This window comes from Pteropus medius, unplaced genomic scaffold, assembly GCF_902729225.1.
Source record: "Pteropus medius unplaced genomic scaffold, Ma_sr-lr_union100, whole genome shotgun sequence".
In the NCBI taxonomy this organism is placed as follows: domain Eukaryota; kingdom Metazoa; phylum Chordata; class Mammalia; order Chiroptera; family Pteropodidae; genus Pteropus; species Pteropus medius.
This window is the reverse complement of record NW_024349566.1, coordinates 426444-446833: the sequence shown is the minus strand read 5'-3', so window position 1 is coordinate 446833 and position 20390 is coordinate 426444. Positions and strand designations below refer to the sequence as shown.

Sequence of the window (20390 nt, the reverse complement as noted above, 5' to 3'; positions counted from 1 at the left end):
CATCTTGCTCTGCCCCTTAGATCCACATTCTGTCTGTGCATGCTTCTTCCCCTGCCACCCCCCAAAAATCACCCTGTTTATTACCAAACCCAATATTTATTGAGAACAAAGGAAACCAGTTGGTATAGAGGCCCATTTCAATTCATCGAACTTCAGCTGAGGATGGGGAATAGGGGTATGACCAGCCCTGAAGTCCACCCACCCAGGGAGGAACCAGCTCTGGGAGAGAGGGGCTGTCAGACCTCCAGGGCCTGGCTGGGGTCTCTGGCCAAGGAATGTGTGAAGGGCTAGGGGGAAAGAAGATGGCATCACCCATGGGTGTGAGCTGTGAACAGCAAGTGACAGAGGCAGCTGCTGAGCTGGTGGCTGGGGGTGGGATAATGTGGTCCGCTATCAGGGATTGACAGGCGGCAGGGAGCCCAGCTCAGGCAGCAACTCGGGGTGGGGGTCCAGGCGGGCCAGACGGCTCTGCTCTAGGGCAATGGCCTCAGCTGAATGCTTGCACTTCTCAGAGCCACACTGGCAGGTGAAATATTTGCTTTTGATGTCCCAGAAGCGGTCACCATAGTCAAACCTGTTAGAGGAGCACAAGAGGCGTGTGGGACCAAGACCCAGCTGCCCAGGCCCCCTCCAAAACCTCTGTGGGTCCTGCTCCCCAAAAGAGACTGTGGCACCCACCCCCATCATCTCTTGACAGGCTCGAAGTCCTCGTACATTCTATGGATCCGCAGCACCAGCACTGCCTGGAAAATTGTGTGAAATGCAGTCTTGGGCCCTATCCCAAACCTACTGAATCGAAATCTGTGAGGCTCTGGACTATTCAACTATAACAAGCCCTCCAGGGACACTTCTGCACATGGACAGCTGAGAAGGTCTGCTCTAATATATGCCTGCAAATCAAGCACTCTCTAGCCTTCAGCTGCTGGTCTCAAGCTTGCTGTTTCCCACACCCCTGGCTAAGCCCCGGGTTGCCTCACCCCAGCTCCTCCCCAGTCCGGATGTCTCGGGAACTGAAGAAGGCAATGCGTGGAAATCGCAGGTCTTGGTGCAGCATGAAGACCCGAACAGGGATGATGTTGGGGTCACACAGGTGGTTGATGAACCGGCTGATGTTGCCATAGTAACGGGCATCAATGCAGTACACTTCTCCATCCTGAGGGGAAAGCAGCACTCTTCACATCTACCACTACCCTTTGTGCCTGGACAAGTCCCCATCCACTGACCACCCAGGTTTCCAGCTGCTACTGGAAGTAGGAGACAGAGGGGTCTCTGGCTCACCTTGTTGTCTAAGTCGAAGAGGTAAGAATCATCCTCTCTCACATCGGCCTCAGCATCGGAGATCAGCTCCCCGACATACCTGTTGGGCAGGAAGCAGAGGGTTCTAAAGGTGAGCAGGGGTTATTGGGAGCTGGCTGCAGGCCCTGTCTCTCCTCACAACCACAGAGAATTCTCTTCCACTACGTCAGTTACCCCAGTCAGTGTCTAAATCTTACAAAGCAACATTGCTGGGACTGGGCTGGGTGACCTGAGGCATAAGTGGGCCTGGAGGGCAGTGGACATCATCTGTGAGGGAGGAAGTGGGTGGCCTGCTCTGGAGGGGGGGATCAGGAAGAGGAACATGGGGACATAGGCATGTGAGGGGACAACACAAGGCACACTCCCGCCAGTTGGGGTCCACACTGAGTAGCTAGAACAGGGAGGACTGACAAGTGTAGGGAACAGTCTAGAGGTCAGTGGGCCAGGGATGAGCTGGAGAATTAGTGGTAGGAGAGGTGAAGAGAAGGGCTGGAGCTGCGCTAAGGAAGACTCGGGCAAGCACAAAAACACCAAGCCTCTGGTGTTTGGGGATCATTATTTGTAGGCCGTTGGCTTGGGTGGGGAAATTTGTTCAGGTTTAGACACTGGAAGGTTTGTGGACTAGGAATCACCTAGCAGGTGGTGGCAATTTCAGATGGAAGGACAGGAGAGTGGTCAGGGATGCAGGAAGGGACCGAGCCACAGGACCTGTGAGAACTCCAGGAAGGAGCCAAGGGTGAGGATGCCCACATTTGTAAAGCAGAGAGGGAGGAGCTGGTAAGGGGAAAAGATGGATGGGTTGGAGGTGAAGACAGCGTCATAGGAGCCAGAGCTAAGGAAGTGGCAGATGCCAGGAAAACAAATATCGAGGCACATGGACCAGGGGGTATGGTAGAGGAATGTTGAAAGATAGCATCAGCCCAGGGGTGAGGACAAAGGCAGATTTTGGTAAGGATGAGCAGTGAGCCAATGGTGGGGAAACTAAGGCCCAGGAGGAAGGGGCTGTTTGAGAAGTTGAGAGATGACATGACTGAGAGAAAATGAATGGCCCCTAAATAGGCAAATGGGGCAAAAGCGTTTTTTTTTTTTTTTTTTTTTTTATTTGAAAGGCTAAAGGAGACCTAGATTACGTCTGAAGACTATGGAATAGGAGCCAGGGGACAGGCAGAGGTTACAGATGCTGGGCAGAGAGAGAACTGATAGGAATGAGGGCCCTGAGGTGAACAGGCGGTATCACGTCCATTTTGACAAGAAAAATGAGGCTCAAAGAGGTGAAGTAACTTAGCCAAGAATACCCAGCAGCAGAGTGGGGCTCAAACCAATGTCTGTCTCCAAAACTGCTGCTTTCCCCAGCTCAGAAGGGCAGGGAGAGGATGTGTGAGGCTGGGAAACAGAGGGGAAAGGAGGAAAGGTGTGGGCAGTGGTGATGGAGAGCTCTGTGGTCTGAGCAGAGCGGTGGCAGGTAGGGCACTTGAATGTGGGGATGGTGGGCAAAAGAGGCTGGCTGGAGGACTAGTGAAAAGAGATGGGGCCCGCCAGGGAGAAGGGCAGAGAGGGAGGCCTGAGAGTCAGCAGTGGCTGCGGCCTAGCCCCTTACCCCCAGGGGCCAAGGTACCCCTGGACCCACTCACTCGCAGATGAAGGTCCCCTGGGGGATGGTCTGCAGGGCTCGGACGCCCCAGCCCATCTTGGCTGTTCGGTAGAGCTGCAGTCGGACCCTGGGTGTGGGAGAGAGGGTGATGTTGGGTGGATGAACCCAGAAGCGCACCAGAGGGGAGTAAGGGGAGTAAGGTGGGATGAAGGGGGGCTTGTGGGGCAGGGCCTCACTTGATACCACTCTGCACTACCCGGTTCTTGCAGTTTCTCCAGCAGGAGCAGGCCTGGTTACACTCGAAAATCAGTGGGGGCTCAATCTTGTTAAATTCCTGAAGCAGCCGCCCATCCTGGGGTGAGGGATGGGAAGACAGTAGTTTCTACGTGGTGTCCACCTCAGCTGCCCAGGACCCTCAAGACTCCAAAGAAAAATCTTCCCCTGACCCAAACCCAGACAAGGGAGGCAGGGCTGGGGGACACTGCATATGCTCTGAGATCAAGAACCCACAACCATCCTCCTTCATTTGCATATGCCTGGGCTAGGCCAATGCCATGGCAGAATCCAAGGAATTCCAGGTCCTGCCCTGCCTTCTCTGCCACTTCCCCAACAGGGTAGGAGGTGAGGGACAAGGTCCCAGGGAGTCAGAGTTCAAGGCCGGTTCCTCTGGAGCAGACAAGTGTCTGTGGACAGGGCAAGGGTGAGTACCTTGTCATACCAACAGCGAATGCTGAGCTGGCCACACAGGCAGTTAGAGCTGGAGCAGTCATCTACACACGTGCAGTGCTGGGGTGAAAGGCAAGGTCAGATCAACCCCTAGAATTGACCTTTGCCTTTCAGTGCTTCCTGCCCCCCAACTGCTGCCCCTTCTCTAGGGTCCATGTTTTAGGAACTTGGGTGGTGGTGAGGGGAATCTAGATATTGCTGAAGGGGTGTCTCTCGGGCTACCATGAACCTGAACGATATCTTTGTGTGTCCTAGAAAAAGGACCCCTTCTCCAGGGGGATTGAGCCCACACAGGAACTCCTTTCCAGTCCCCACTCCCTTGGCCAGGTGCCCTTGTTGGCCTGCAACGTGCCCTACGTACTTGGTGACCCTGGTGTCCCTTTAGGAGGGCCCATGCCCCCTTACCTGCAGGTGGGTGATGTTGCGGTCGATGTTCATGGTGGATGTCTCACAGTTCTCTGAGATGTACTTGTAATCCTCAGGGCATGGCTCCCCATCCACGCCATTGACACATGGAATGGGCACATTCTCATAGCCCCGAGCCACATCCCTGGCAGAAGGGAGATGGGGATGGGGACCAGAGTATGGGCTGAGGGTTCCCCTAGGTTTGAGGAAATTCCTGGGGTATGGGCTAGGGGAGGGAAGAGGGTGGTTCTCAGAGTTCGCTGGGGCATGGGGAGTGAGGATGCCAGATAAAATGCAGAGTACTCAGAAAATTCAGATTTCAGATAAACAAGAAATAATTTTTTAGTATAATTATGTCCCAAATACTGCATGGGAAGCTTTAATACTGAAAAAGTATGCTTTTTTCATCTGAGACTCTAATTTAACTGGATATCCTCTATTTTTATTTGCTCTATCTGGCAGCCCTAGTAGAGGGGACTAGAGGTGGTTCTGGGGATTCACTGGGGCCTGAGGAGGGCCTGGAAGATGTCCTGAGGGCTCAGTGGGACCTGGGGAGAAGCGGGAGGCAGTTCTAGGACAGAGAAGGCTCAGCACTCACCTGCAAATGATCTTCTCAGTACGGATGGCCCTATTTCCCACACCAAGCCGAAGTTTGCGGTTGAGCTGGAGTGCAAACCACACATCGGAGCGCTCAGGAGTTAGGTCCCACGCAGTGTCCCCCTCCTTGTTCCGAAGCTCAGGGTTTGCCCCACGTGACAGGAACAACCTGGGAGGGCACAGAAGCCGGTGGGGTCTGCAGCTATGAGAGGTGGCATAGGGGATCTGGGGTGTGGGGTGGGCAGGGGCTCACAGCACGCAGTCATGGTAGCTCTCCCGGGCTGCAATGTGCAGGGGTGTGTCCCCATGGTAGTTGACAGCATGGAGGTCACAGCGGGCATTCAGGAGAACCTCGGCAATGGCGGCACTGCCGGTGAAGGAGGCCCAGTGTAGGCAGATGTTCTCCTCCTGTTGAGGTGGGAAAGGAATGGATGGGCACAGGCAGTGAGCCCTTGAACCCAGCCTCCATCTTGTTCAGGGGCCTGGGGCCATCCCCATCTCTTCTATCCCACATGACTCTCACATTGTCTGTGAGGGTGACGTCGGCGCCCCGTGTCAGCAGCATGCGGATCACCTCAATGTGCTTGTGTTCTGCGGCCCAGATGATGGGCGTCCATCCCCCACTGTCCTGTGGGTGGAGAGAGAGGAAGGTGTGGTGGGGGAGGGCAGCCCCTGCTCTGCCCCAGCAGCCAGGCCTGCTCACCAAAACAGCATATGGTCAAGAGTATGTGCCCTGGAGCCAGACTCAGCATGAGTTCCAGCTCTATCATTCACATGCTGTGAGACTGAGCAAGTCACTTAATGTCTCTAGGTCTTAAATTTTCTCAAGTATAAAATGAGACCAATAGTGTCTGTTGCTCAACGGTATGGAGTAATTTTTTTCTTCCTAAAAAATACACATTTCCTAGGTCTGCCTACTAAAAAGTCCTAGAAGCAGTGACTCAATAGTGACAATTACCCCTAGGTACACACATACTGTAATATCTAAAAATATTACCCAAAGGAACAAGAACTTCTTAGAGAAACTGTAGATTCTGAGTCTGGCGTAGGAACCGTGTTGAAAGGTAAAGACGCTCTCAAAGGCTACCGGGTCACATCAAAAGTTACAGGAGCCAACTTCAAGGGGCTCTTGTTGACAAAGAACAGGACTATTCAAGGATGGAGAATAAAAACACTAGACTAAAACACATCTATCGAATTAAATACTAAGAATTAATAATCTCATTTGACACTTCCAAAGATTAGGATAGCAACTCATTCTGAAAACTGATAAAAAGAATGCAGGAAAGAGAAAGGTTGTAAAGAAATACAAATGAACAGAGGAAAAAGAGATAGAGACAGGCTGGAGCAGCATGAAATGCAGGGGAGAGGTCAGAGGTCAGCTGAGGTTGAAAAGGGGCCCAAAGCCCCTTGAGGTAGCACAAGGACTCCGAGGGGCGCAGCCATGCCTCTCACCTGAGCATTGACATCCACCTGTCCCGTGCTGAGCAACAGGCCGACCATCTCCAAGTTCCCAATTTTGGCTGCATGGTGGAGGCAGGTGGAGCCATCCTCCTCCTGAAGGAGACGTGGGGAGATAAGTCCTCTTGCTGGCACCTCAAACCCGGTCCCAGACCCTGGGCCCTGCTGCCCAGCCACCACACCTTGTTATAGACACAGCCTCCCCGTTGCACCATGTAGCGTGCCACTTCCAGGTGGTTGTTCACCACAGCCTCCATCAGCGGTGTTCGCTGTTGCTTGTCCACCGCATTAATGTTGGCTCCAGCCTGTGAGGAAGGGTATGTGGGCTGGTGCCAGACAGGGGATGGGCAGGGGAGGGGGTCCAAGGGCCTGGTCAGTGAGGCAGAGGGCCGGGCCGTGCTGACCTGCAGCAGCACGTGGCAGATCTCCACGGAGCCCTTTTGGGCGGCCGCGTGCAGGGGCGTGCGCTTGCTCTGCTGGTCGCTCTGGAAGTTGGGATCCAGGTTGTCCACTTCGGGGAGAGCCCGCCACACCAGGAGAGGGAGGGACAAGTGGTAAGCGAGCAAGGGGGGACAGGTGGCACTTCCTCCATGGAAGGCTCCTCAGGGCCCCAGTCTGGGGCTGGGCCCCTTCTAGACCTTTGTTCTCACCTCCACTGAGGCACTTATCTGAGAATGAAGGAGCCAGGAGCACCGAGTTCAAAGCAGCCCTGCCCCCTAGTGCTGCTGGGCGAGACAGGTAACCTCTCTGGGGCAAGGACGAAGTCCTTCATTGCTATACTGCTGGCCCCAGCCTGGTGCCTGGTATATAACTGGTGCTCAATCAAGGTTTCTCGAACTGAGTGAAATACTCACATAGCATCAGAATCACCTTCTGCAGCTCCCCTTGCTTCACTGACAGGTATAACTGCCGCGGGTGGAACCGGAGTTTCTTCCGCCTACCATGGTGAGGGAGAGATGAGCTCCTCAGGTTCGAGCATCAGCGTTTACACCTGCAGATCTGCCCTTACGCCCCAACCCTAGTGGCTGTGCTAGAGAGCAACCCCCCACTTACCTCTCTGACTCCTGGATGACCAGGGCCTTTTCCAGGGCCTCCCGACCTGGCCCCGGTGGCAGCCCCACAGCTGACAGGCAGCCCCCACTGGGCAGAGTCAGGGAGGGTCCTGAGCTGTCGATGGTGTCAGCCAGGGGGTCACAGGGTGGACGCCGGGGCTCCCCATGCCCTCGCATCCGGGCGCTGAGGGAGAAGGTGCTGATGTCTTGGGAGTAATGGGGAGGGGACAGGGAATAGACAGTAGAGACGAGGGAGGCCAGTACCTGGGCTGGGAAGTGTCTGCTCTCCCGGGGGCATCCTGGGCCAGGGGTAGGGGGGCAGGGGCTGCAGTGCCAGCTGGTGGGGTCACTCCATCCCCCCGGGGGATGGTCACCTCCTGGGCCTCGGATGCATCCTCCCCACAGTGGGGACAGAAGACCATCCCGTTCAGCTGGGACACACAGGCCTTGTGGAAGCGGTGAGCCACACGGAAGTCGGGGTGGCACTCTAGGAAGGTGCCCTGGGGCAGGGAAACAATGTGGTTAGGCTATGGGAGCCCCTTCTTCTGTGAGGCATGCTGCCTTTCTGCTCCATGGTCACTCACCGCTGTACAGAAGTAGCCACAACCTGGGCAGCAGTGGTGTTTGACCATGCGGGCGCGGTGGGTCTCACAGAGCACCATCAGTGCCACGCGGCTTGATGGTCTCATGGTCTCCCGCTTGAGGATGGCGGTGTTGCAGCCGGAGAGCTGCGGTCAGTGAGGATGAGCGAGAAGAGAGGTGAGGCTGGGCCTGTGGCTGGATGCCCCCAGCACCTTCCCTCCCGGCCCATAGGCTCACCTCCCCATCCACACTCTCCGTGGCCATGCACTTGTGCCCTGCTCTCTCGCTGATACGATCAATCTTCGGTGCTTCCATGCGGCAGCTACAGAGGGGCAGCTCCTCAAACCCGCGCTCCGTCTCCAGCGAAGATGTGTCGTTGGACACCCCTTGGACAGAGGAAAAAGGAAGCTGAGGGAGGTCCTGCCCCTCACTCACTGGGACTCCTGGTGGGGCCTCTCACCCCACACTGCCTGCCTTTCCCTCCATGCTCCAGAACCCCCAATGCCTGGCCATGGACACCCAGTGGGGTTCCCCTCCTCCCCTTTCCCTCCGGCCCTGAGGGTATTCCCTAGTAGCTCCCTATCCCAGCAATTGGCAATTACCAGCATGGTTGGGGGAGAGGGTCCCCTCGCTGGGCAGCTCCAGGGACCCCAGAGGGACCTCCATGTACTCACTAGGGCCTGAGGAGCCCACACCATTCACTCCTGACACAGAGACAGAGAGAGTGAGAGTGCGAGCTCACAGGTGCCAGACGCGTGGGTACATGCGTGTGTACATGCATAAGCATGTGTTCGTGCATGCTCTCTGGGGGCTGGGAGTGGGGCTGGAGGAGGGCCCCCAAAGCAGGGGAGCCTCCTCACCTCGCGGCTCCTTGGCCCGCGGAGGTTCCCGCTTCCGCCGTTTCCGTGATGGCTTCACCCATGGGCTGTCCTTCCGCCATTTCTTTTTGGCCTTGCGCCGGCCACTGGAACCACTCTGGGGAGGAGGAAGAGAGTTAGCAAGCTGGGCTCCAGACTACACTCTCTCCCGAGGACTAAGGCCACTAGTCACGTTGCCCCACTCCCTGGGGACACGAGGCTTTAGCTCTCACCCTGTCTGACTGGTTGCCTGACTCCTCATCTTCCTCTTCCTCTTCCTCTTCCTCTTCCTCCTCTTCCTCTTCTTCCTCTTCTTCCTCCTCCTCCTCACTCAGTTGTTCAGCCAGAGCTTCCACCTCGGACTGGGAGAGAGGCAGGCAGGTCACATCCAACCCCAGGACTCAAACAATACGGTGGGACAAAGAAAACAATGCCTATCCAGGGATGGCTCTCTAACGGAGATGAATGTAAGCAAGACAGGCAGAAAAGAGCTGGATAAAGAGAGGGGATGCAGAATATTATACAGCGACGAAAAAGAAAGAGCTACAGTTAGATGCAACATGTGTGCTCGTGCTTTGCGGCCCAGAAAAAAAGTTCCAGAAAGCAAACGTATGGTATAATATTCTTTTTATGAAGTTCATAAAGAGGTAAGACTACCAATGGTGGCTAAAAACACTAAACGAAAAGCTGATGAGGAATTTTATAATGAGAATGAGGTGGAAATCACCTGAATCCACAAGTTGATTTTAACACCTCTAATAAAAGACCAGATATTCTATGTCTCCTGATGTGAAGCAACAGGAAGCACTCAGACCAGTGATCAAGTTTTCTTGCCAAAAAAAAAAAGAGAAGCACCTGAAGCTGATCACGCTTTTAGATCTGTTTATAAGAAATATTGGGCAGAGAGGAACATGTCAATCCCCACCCAACTGACCCAGTCCTAAACGTGAAGAATTCTGTAGGAATTGTTGGTTTCTTCAACAAATAAATGGCAAGAAAACTTTTTTTAGAAGACAGGGGAACCTACATGTCAAGAAAGACGTAAGACAAATGTCAATCAAATCAATGTGAGGATCTCATCTGAATTTTGACAAACAAAAACCCATTTATGAAACAACTGAGGAAATGTGAAGACTAACTGGTAGCAAAGTGATGACATTAAAAAATCATTGGTAAATTTTTTAGCAGTGAAAAGTCATGTAGTGATGTTAAACAGAAAGGGGACTTATGTTTAGAGATACAAATGGAAATAGTTCTAGATAATACGAAACGTCTGGAATTTGCTTTAAAATAATTCAGTAAGGGTGTGTTGGGGGAGGAGTACATGAGTGTCAAGATCAGCTGTGTATTACAAAGGGGACAAGAATACACAATGGGGTAAAGAAGTCTCTTCAATAAATGGTACTGAGAAAACTGGACAGACATACGCAAAAGAATAAAACTGGACCACATTCTTACACCATGTGCAAGAATAAACTCAGAATCGATTAAAGACTTATATGTTAAGGCCTGAAACCATAAAACTCCCAGAGGAAAACATAGACAGTAAACTCCTTGACATTACTCATAGTAATATTTTTTTTTAGATATGTCTCCTCAGGTAAGGGAAAAAAATGAAAAAAGAAACAAATGGGACCGTATCAAACCAAAGAGTTTTTACACAGCAAAGGATATCATCAACAAAACGAAAGGACAATGTACTGAATGGGAGAAGATATTTACCGATGATACATTTAAGAAGGGGCTAATATCCAAAATATATAAGAAACTCATATAACTTAACACCAAATAACCAAACAATCCAATTAAAAAATGGGCAGAGGACCTGAATAGACATTTCTCCAAAGAGGACATACAGATGGCCAATAGACACACAAAAAGATACTCAGGGTCACTAATCATCAGGGAACTGCAAATTAAAACAATAAGATACCACCTCACACTTGTCAGAATGGATATTATCAAACCAACAAACAATGAGTACTAGTGAGGATGTGAAGAAAAGGGAACCTTTGTGCACTGTTGGTGGGACTGTAAACTGGTGCAGCCACTATGGAAACCAGTTTGGAGGTTCCTCACGAAATTAAAAATAGAAGTGGGATCACTTCTGGGCATTTATCGGAAGAAACCCAAAAGACTAATTTAGAAAGACATATGTATCCCTATATTCATTGCAGCATCTTTTATAAAAGCTAAGATACAGAAGCAATCTAAATGACTATCGATACACAAATTGATAAAGAAGTGGCATATATATACAATAGAATATTAGGTGGCCATAAAAAAAATGAGATGTTGCCATTTGTGACAACACAGATGGACCTAAAGGGGATTATGCTAAGTGAAATAAGTCAGACAAAGAAAGACAAACACCATGTAATTTCACTTCTATATGGAATCTAAAAAACAAACAAAACAGAAACAACCGTAGGGAACAAATGATTGCCAGATGGGAGGGCATTTGGGGGGATGGGTGAAAAGGGGAAAGGATTAAGAAGTACAAATTGCCAGTTATAAAGATAGTCACAGGGATGTAAAGTACAGGATAGGGAATATAGTCAATAACATTGTAACAACTATGTATGGTGTCAGATGCATACTAGACTTACTGGGTGATCATTGTGTAAATTACATAAATGTCTAATCACTACATTGTGCACCTAAAACTAGTATAATATCACATGTTAACTATAATTGAAAAAAATGTTAAATTATTTTTAAAAACCAGCTATGTATTATAAATTGTTGAAGTGATGGCTACATGCGGCTTATTCATCAATTCTTTTGTGTATACAGTTGACCCTTGAACAACACAAGGGTTAGGGGTGCTAACTCCCCATGCAGTTGAAAATCCAGGTATAACTTTTGACTCCCCCAAAACTTAACTACTAATAGCCCGCTGTTGACCAGAATCCTTACCAGTAACGTAAATAGTTAATTAACACATTTTATATGTTATATGTATTATATATTCTTACAATGAAATAAGCTAAAAAAGTTATAAGAAATCACAAAAAACATTTGTTTACTGAAAAAAATCCACATATAAGAGGATATGCGAAGTTTAAATCTGAGTTGTTCAAAGATCATTTATATTTGAAAGTTTTCACGATGAAGACATTAAATAAAAAGCAAAACAGGCAAGAATAAGCATTATAGTGCATAGGCAATATATATGAGATAAAACCAAACCAAGCATCAACAAAGGAGTAAATAAATAAACAACAAATAAACCACGAAATGGGATGCTAAACCCAAAGCCCAGGATGGTGGTCACTGTGAGGAATGGCAAGGGGATGGAATGGGGTGCAGCATAAATGACAATAAGTTATTGAGAGCAGAAGGCAGTGAATTAGTGGGTATTCAGAAAATAAAAAGGAAAAGGTGAAAAAGGAGCACAGGAAAGACTGGAAAGCGAGCCCTAGATATGGGGGCAGGCAGGCCAGCACTCTCTCACCTTGCTGTCAGAGTCCACACGCTCGTCCACAGAGTAGGAGTCATAGTAGAGGCTGAAGTCATCCCCCACCACCGTCTCCCACTCCTCCAGGGACCTGGGGTCTCCCTTCTCCAAGGTCATTTCTCCAGAACCCCGGGCAGAACCTAACTCCTCTGACTAGAAAAAGACCAGAACAATTGAAGCTACTGGCACTCCTTCACCAACCCATTTCCCTTGGAGCAGCCCCCCCAGGTGGAAAGGCCCAGTTCCCTGCCTCTTCCAGCTCACCAGGCCACCTCCTGAGTTCAGCTTCCTCCTTTTGGCTACATCTGGAAGGAGAGAAAGGAATAAGGCTAGTACTCTAAACCCTCAACACAGGCCATATCAAGCTGCAGGTGGGTGGGTGGGGTGGGACTGACCTGAGGTCACCTTCCCAGAGAGTGCACGTCATCACTCATCTCGAAATGCTGGACTTCAGGGGCCTCTTCTCAGGGACTGGGGCTGGGGACCAAGAGGGAGCACACTTAGGGTCAGGGAGCGTCTATGGTTCTGCCCGGATTAGCCTGGAGTACCAGATGGGGGTGAGGTGGTGAGCCACATCCTCAAAAATGCCATCAGAAGCTGCAGTAACCAGAACGTGGCTATAACAAGAACTGTTTCCCGAGAAGCGTGTCAAGCACATCCCACACCTAACCTTCCTTCACTTATCTCTTCAAGGGTACAGTAGGCCCTTTCCTCCCATTTTACAGATGAGAAAACAAAGGTTAAAGCTTTGACCAAAGCTACTCAAACCACACCCAGAACAAAATGCTACCAAGAGCCCTAAAAATATTGTCATGAAGCTTGTGAGATTCTGGGGCCTCCGTCATTTCCCTCCTTGGTCATTTCCGCCGCCCTCATCTCCTTCCCAGTAAGAGTACAACCTTCAAAAATGGAGCAGGGGCAGTTTCAGAGGAAAAAGTTCTTTAGGGATTTGCTTTGAGGTAGAAAAGAAGAGTGGTTTGAAGTTTCTTTAAACAGTCATTGTCTTAAGAGTAATTAAGACATAATTAACTACATAAATAAGTTTTTAACTTTTCTTCCTTCTACTCTCTCTAAAAATGTAAACTCCAAGACAGGAACCTGTTAGTTCACAGATTAAGTACCAGCCCAGAATTTGACACAAAGTAGCCCCTTGGTGAATATGTAAAACTGTGAATGGATCAGAAAAAAGCCTGAAGCTAAATTGTAAAAAAAACTCACGAGAAGTTGAGGGTTAATTACTGGACTCTTCCACCCCCACAACCTTTCCCCCAGTCCTCACCTGTCCATTTCCGGGTTTGGACATAGTTTTCCTGGCTCGGTGGACCTTGGGCTGCCCCTCCAGGCTCGTGGTAGCTGGAGGGGGTTCAGGCCCTCCTGCTGCCGTCCCCTGGGCCCCTGGCATACTCAGCAGCCTCATAGCCAAACTCTGGACTGATGGGGGTGATTTTCCAGCCCCTGTCATTGACATCTTGGCGCGGCTGGGACCGGCACCCCCCTTGCTAGGGGAAGACGGGAACGACTTTGTGGCATGGCCTGGAAAACAGGCAGGCAGAGGCAAGATAAGAGGGAAGACAGAGTCAGAGGATACCCCACCTCACCCCTAGCTCCGTTGCCTCTCACCCAGCAGGATGTGCCCCCCTTGGAGGTCCCCATCTCCCTCCAGATTCTCAGGTTCATCCCCAATAAGCGATGTGGCTCCTACAGTAGTGTCAGCCCCCTCATCGCCGACAGTGACGGTGACAGAGGCTGGGGATGAGGGGCCAGCAGGCTCCAGGGAGTCGGGGTTGGCCTTGGGTAGGGTCTCCTCACTACGAGGGGTGTCTCCCAAAGAGCCATGAACTGTAAGGGAAGAGAAAAAGTTCAGGGCTAAGGGCTCAAGAGATTCTGTGTTTGGGGAGGTGAAGGTCCAGCTCGGCTAGTTTCTGCTGCACTCACCTCTCTCCGCGGCTCCTCTGGGCTCCTTGTCCAGCACTAGCGCCCCCATCTCAGCAGGGGCCTCCCCCTGAGAGGCAACACAAGGGATAAGAGGGCTGGTTAGCCCGGTAGGAAGTTGGGGGGCCCAGGACGCCTGGGCCCTGGAAAGAGAGAGTAGGCTCCGGGGCCTACCTCTTCCTCTATGGCCGCCCCCCCTTCCGCGGCCTCTGCTGCCGGGAGGGGCCGCACGACCCCTCCCCCGGGCCCGCATCAGCCCCCTCCCTCTCGGTAGACCTCGCATCTCGGGGGCTGAGAGGAGAGGAGGGGGAGGGGGCGGGGCCTCCGCGCGGAGGCCCCGCCCCCTCCTCCCGGCTGCACGCGCCGCTCCCCCTTTGTCCCCCAGGCCGCGGGGACCCCGGGCACCAACCCCTCCAGCGCCCGCTGACCCCCAGCCCGGTGGACGGCCCCTCGTGCCCCTCGCGCGTGCTCCTGGGCCGCCGGCGCCCACCGCCCACTCGGAGACAGCCGGCGGCTGCACACGCGCCTCCGTGCCCACTCCCCCCACCTCCCACCCCCTGGTCCCCTCATCCGCCCCCGGTGCTGGCCCTCCGGATTGCTGTGAGTCCCGTCTGGGCCCCCCGGCCCCGTTGCACCCCCGGAGCATTGCACGGGCGCGCGCTTCCCCCGGGCGCGCGCGCGGGCATGCACCCGCCTCTCCCCCTCCCCTTCCGCACCTCGGCGGCCGCCGCCGCTGCAGCTCCCGCCGCCGCCGCCATCGCCGCTTGCGCTGGGGGCTGAGCCGGCGCGCGACCGCCCCGGGTCACGTGGGCGGGGAGGGCGGGCTAGGAGGAGCCTTAAAGGAGCCACTGCGCGCTTTCTGGCCATTTTCCTCCGAGAGCGGCCTTGGAAATGGCAGTGGCATCCTTAAGTTGGGGGCTGTGGGGGAGAATTCTGCCATTCCTAGCTTCAGCTCATCGGCTGAAGGAACGCCTTGGTCCGCGTGTGGTCTCTCCATCCCCCAACAGGTTTTAGGTAACAAGCGGAACGTCTGAGCCTCCCGGCTTTCTTCAGCGGCTGTATTTCCAATCTGACCCGCGTGTGCTTCTCCTGCTTCTGGTTGCTTTCCAGTTTCTGGGTCACCAGATAGAAGGCTTGGCCCCAATTGTGGCCTCGCTCCTCTAATGAGCAAGAAGGGGACAATGGGGATGCGCAGAGGGCACCTTTACTCTTGGCTGGTTCTAGCATGCTGCTTCATGTCCCCTTTTGAAAACCTGGGGCTGTCTCTTCTGTTAATGCCATACATGTTACACCACCACACATGCACTAGGGATCCAGATAAGCCCCCAGTGGCCCAAGAGGCATTACTGTTTGGGGACACTGTAGTAACCTTTTTTGCCAAACACTTCACAGTCAGGCCCAGCCGACAGTGAAAGTATAAATGGTACTAGGTCACGATGTACAACCTTGATACCACGATTTAGGGTACCATCCCTTTAGGAATTACATTCTGGTCAAAGTTAAGAAAACATGATTTCACAAACAGTATCTGACACAGGCAGGTGGTTGGGATATAGGGCACCTGAGGCCAATTCAAAGCCTTCTGGGAACTGTAGTCTGTGGTTAAGAACTAGTCCAGAGCTTTCTGGGAATTGTAGTTTTCCCCGTACCCTAATCCAAATAGTGTTTTTTAGCTTTCCTGAGGCCATGGACCCTTTCCCCAGATCAAAAATGCCCAGATATAGGCTCCTGCTTACAATTTCAGTGAGCGTAATACCTATAGCATAATCCTGATACCAAACTCCTCAAATAGAGGAGCAGGTCAGGTGTTATCACCATTGCCAAACAATCATAGAACACTTGTGCTTTGAGGTCTCAAACAGATTTTGAGGTTGCAGAACTGGGAGAGTCCCTGGCCAGAAGATCCCACTTGTCACAGCTCTCCTGTCAAGGCTCCTTCAGGCATGGCACCTGCATGAACCGCGACCTCCGGGTATAGAGCAAATAAGAGACTGTCTAGGGTGCGTCAGTTATTTACACGCAATTACCAGTGTATAATTAAAAATTTTTTTATTATTATTTTTTATTTTGTGGAAAACAAAAGCAGAAAAACTAAAACCCAGGACTCCAGAAAAGCCTAAAAAATATTTTTTTTTTTTAAAAAATACTGTATGTCTCTACTCCCCCTCCCCCAATCAGCCTTCTTGTGTCTTTTATTCACGTGCCCTGCACCCCCCCCACCCCACTACTTCTTGTTCTTTGCTAATTAGACACTTCCAGTATCTACCCAGGTCTTGCTCACCCCCCATGTTCTCTTACCTGCCACCTTATTTGTTCTCCCTAGAATTTCTGAGCCTTACACTCACAGTCCCATTCCTCCAGCATGCAAGACCTGTTCCCCCTTTATTTTCTGGGATTCAATAATCCTTCCCTCTCCCAAGGATCTATTCTAAACAGGAGCATGTATGCTGCCTCCTGCCAGTTCCCTCCCAATTCCCACCCACCCACCCCTACCTCAGGAAATGTCAGACCTCTCCCTTGGAAGGCTTAGCCAGGAATAAAACATTTTCCAGTCTTTTTTCCCTCATTCTGTAGGACCCTTTCCCTCCTTCCACCTTTATGTAAAGACAATCTCTGGGACCCCATATACTCTTGACCTTCTCAAAGAACCCTCTTCCTTTCTATCCTTTTCTTCTGAAGAGGCAGAATCACTTCTTCAAGGAATCTTGGGCCCTTCCCTCAGGATATCTGTGTCTGCTCAGGCTCCCAACAGTACCTGCTTGTCCTTGACCCTGACCCCCACTCCCTCCTGGGCCAGGGAGTCCCCTTCCCACCCAGCCCAGGGACCCAGCGCCTGCCCCGCTAACGCTAGCGGATGAGGACGTTGATCTCAGCCACACTGGCTTCCAGCACATTCTCAGCCGTGGTCTTGCCGTGCTGCTCCTTGAGGTGCCGCCTAATGGCAGGCTTGTGGGCGAAGCGCACGTCGCAGTAGGAGCACCGATAGGGCCTTGCTCCTGAGTGAAGGTTTAGGTGGTCATGCAGCGTGGACTTCTGTGTGAAGCACTTGCCGCAGATGCCACAAGAGTGCGACTTGACACCACGGTGTACATTCATGTGGCGGTTGAGGTTGCTGCTGTGGTTGAACTGCTTGCCGCAGCGTGGGCACATGAAGATGAAATGCTGTGCCCGCATGTGGAAGACCAGCTTCTCTACGCCTTGGAATACTTCCGGGCACTTTGTGCACTTGATGTTCTTAAGGGGGTTTGCAGTGGAGAAGCCCCCTGGCAGGGGGCCCCGGCTGCCCCCAGCCCCCAGACTGCCCCCCGCCCCCCGGGCAGCCATGGCCACTGCTGCTGCCTCCACTAGGCCTGAGGTGGCCCCAACGCTGGCTCGGCCCCCAGGGATCAACAGCAGGCCCTCCCCTTCTGCGTCCTCAGACAGGCTGTAGCAGGCTTTCACCACACCCTGCGGTGGGGCCACAGTGCTGGGGGGCACGCTGCTCTGGGCTAGCTCCCCCAAGTGGCTGCCCACAGAGCCTCCAATGCCTAGACCTCCTCCCAGGCCTCCAGGAGGTTTCAGCCGGTGTGCCACCTCCAGGGCCGACTCCACTTTGACAATGCAGATGTCAGATACATCCTCGTCCTCATCCTCATCCTCTTCCTCGGCCTTCAGCTCCAGGTCTTCATCCAGCGGGAACTCCAGCTTCACAGGCCTCAGGAGCGGAGGGGGTAGAGGAGGTGGGGGTGGAGGTTTGGGGGCTGGCTTTGGGGTCCTGGCAGGAGGGAGGAGGGATTTGGTGGCACTGACACTGCTCACAAGGCTGGGATCGCTGACCCCATCCTCTTTGAGGCCTATTTTGGGCTCGATGAACTGGCTGAGGGCGTTCCGGCATTTCTCTACCACGTGCTCCATCTGCAGGTAGGAGGCGGCTGTCAGGTAGTTAACGATGTCCCTGACGGCGAATTCCAGGGCACCCGTGTAACAGGAGAGGAGCAGGTCGGCTACTATGCGTGCACTGTGCATCAGTGACACCTGCAGCTCAGAGCTGGGGTTCAGCAGGAACTGGTCCCGCAGGAAAGGGGAGCAGGCAGCCAGGATGACCTTGTGGCCGCGGAACTTGAGGCTGTCGGCCACAATGGTCACGTCGCAGAACCGCTCCTCTGCGCGGAGCTGGTTCATGTTCCGCAGTGTAGCGGCCTCGTGGCCAGGCAGCTGGAAGCGCAGGACTTCCACCCCAGAGGCCATTGTGGCGGGGGGGTAGGGCGGGCAACCCTGGTTGGGAAGGAAACCGGTCAGAGACAAAGGTCTCTGGCTCTCCTAAGCCAAGGCTCCAGGCCCCTCGCCCGCATGCTTGCCCAGTCCCCCAGAATCACATCTCCCAGTCTTCAGGACTCGTCCTCAGTTTCCCTAGCCCCGGGGGGAGGTGCTGTCCCTCACAGGAGAGGGAGGCGTGGTTCCCGGGGGCGGGGCAGCGGCATCCATACCCCTAGCCCAACCGCCCGCGAGAATGGGGCTAGCCCGCGCGCCCACGGAAGCACGGAGAAAGGGGTAGCAGACACCTGGGGCTCTGGGCTCCGATGTGCCCGGGACGCTGGCTCTTCTCACCTCACACCCCTTACTTGCTGCCTCCTTCCTCCACCCCCCCTTTGCACGTTTGCACGCGCCTTTCACGTTTCCCCCTCCCCCGCCGCCCGCACGCATGGTGCATACCCCCGCCGGTCAGAGCTCCGTGGCACGCCCCCCAGCCCCACAACCCTGAGTGCACGCCTCTCACCTGGCCCGGGTCCGCGCTGTTTTTCCCCTACTTCCCCACCCCCCGGGGCCGCCGCCGGCGCCCCCACACTCGGGCAGGGCCTGGGCAGCGCGCAGGCGCGGGGGTGCACGGGGCGCGCGCTCGGGACCGGCTCCGCGTGGGCGTCAGGGGGGAGGGGCGGGGGCTGCTCGTGCCGTGTGTTCCAGGACCCGCGCGCGGCTGCCGCGGCGAGAACTCGGGGAGGAAGAGGGGAGGGAATTAAAGGAGCAGGAGTCCCCCTTTCCCGACCCCCCTTTCTTCACCAGACTCCCCCCACACGGTTAAAGGGCCGGATGGCCTGGCCTCCCCTTTGGCCGGTATTATTTGTCCGCCAGAGCGGAAATACGTTCTAGACTGCCCCCCTCTCTTTCTCGTTCCCCCTCCTCTGTGCCTCTGGGCTCCGCGGCCCGTCTGCGCGTGCGTGCCAAGTACCGCGCAGAGGCCGGCTCGCCCGGGCCCGCCCCCGCTGCCGGCGGCGGGCCGCGCCACCGACTCTGCGCCGCCTAGTGTGCGCGTCCTCTCCCGCTGCTTGTCTTCCCGCAGGCAGCTCAGCCACCTGCTCCCAGGATGGTGTCGCTCTGTCCAAGCTGTGCCGAGTGGGGCCGAGTTACAGCCATTGTTCCTCCCAGGGCCCCAGACCGCCCCGCGGCTCTCCGAGTTGTGTGTCGCTGTGCCCACGCGTGCTTTCCTCGTTGAGTGTGTTCACAGTTCTTCCAGCCACACTTCCAGGCTGTCCCAACTCTGCTGAAGCTAGTAACTACCCAGGCCTATTGGCTTAAAGGATGTTTTAGCTCCTACCGTCCTAAACGAAACTTGCCCTCAACTCTACACCTCTGCCTTCTGTCTGTCACTACCAAACTAAGCTGCAGCTTCCCCAGCTTCACCACCAGCATTTATTAGCACCGGGAAGACTGTCGTCCTCCAACCCCATTCCTTGTACTTTTCATACCCACACTTCCTCAGCCATCCAAATCCAGGTGAAGAAGCCACTGTTTCCTGCCAATTTGATTTACCACATCCTCCAGGAAACAGCAATTTTTCTTACACATCGACTTTGATGAAACTGTTTATTATATAATGTGTTCACAATCTGGTTTCCCCAAGTAAACATCTTGATTGCAGGAATTGTGGGTTTTGTTTTGCAAATGAAAGTCATGCAATAAATGACTGACAGTTGAAGTCACTCCTCTTCAGCTCAGCCAGCATCCACCCTTAGAAAAGTATGTTCCTGACAAACGGAATTCCTGAACTCAAGGGATGGCCTTTGAGAGGAGGGGGTAGTGTCTAGGTGGTGCCTTTATTCTCTGCCTTTCTCTTCTTAAATTCTTTTTTATGCCTCCACCCAGTTCTCTGTTCTAAAAAGCTGTGTTTGTAGAAATCTTTGTAGTCAGGCCATGTGGACTGGAGGAAGAACTTTGGCTTTTGTGTCAGACACAGGCTCAAAGTCATATTCCACTTCTTAATAAAAGAGGGTTCTTGGGCAATTACTTAATCCTCTGAATCAGAGAGTCTTTATCTTTGAATTGAAGTCCTTGATTTTTCACAGGGCGAACTTGAGGTTTAAGAAAGCCTGGCATATAGTAGGTGCTGAATCAGTGATAGCTCTCTTTCTATTTGCCTAACTGGGAGACAGACTGTGAAATTTTCAAAAGACCTT

At 53.2% G+C, this 20390-nt stretch overlaps 2 protein-coding genes across 2 annotated transcripts; both read right to left on the bottom strand.

The window, feature by feature from the left end:
* Window positions 1-80: 80 nt before the first annotated feature.
* On the bottom strand, window positions 81-14752 carry EHMT2 (euchromatic histone lysine methyltransferase 2). The gene is given in 29 exon segments (XM_039882985.1): window positions 81-574; window positions 978-1153; window positions 1279-1357; window positions 2928-3014; window positions 3124-3239; window positions 3596-3673; window positions 4019-4163; window positions 4617-4784; window positions 4869-5023; window positions 5139-5243; window positions 6071-6172; window positions 6259-6381; window positions 6481-6587; window positions 6931-7013; window positions 7130-7312; window positions 7393-7628; window positions 7713-7856; window positions 7948-8096; window positions 8313-8414; window positions 8571-8685; window positions 8801-8929; window positions 12025-12180; window positions 12292-12332; window positions 12423-12441; window positions 12444-12485; window positions 13286-13560; window positions 13648-13866; window positions 13963-14029; window positions 14676-14752. Coding segments are annotated over 29 exon segments (3624 nt in total). The 5' UTR covers window positions 14718-14752; the 3' UTR covers window positions 81-393.
* A 1767-nt stretch (window positions 14753-16519) lies between these two features.
* Window positions 16520-19102, bottom strand: ZBTB12 (zinc finger and BTB domain containing 12). Its single transcript, XM_039882982.1, has 2 exons — window positions 18716-19102; window positions 16520-18213 (listed from the first exon to the last, which is right to left on the bottom strand). Exon 2 carries the CDS (start codon window positions 18184-18186, stop codon window positions 16807-16809), a length of 1380 nt encoding a protein of 459 aa, XP_039738916.1. The 5' UTR covers window positions 18187-18213; window positions 18716-19102; the 3' UTR covers window positions 16520-16806.
* Window positions 19103-20390: the final 1288 nt, after the last annotated feature.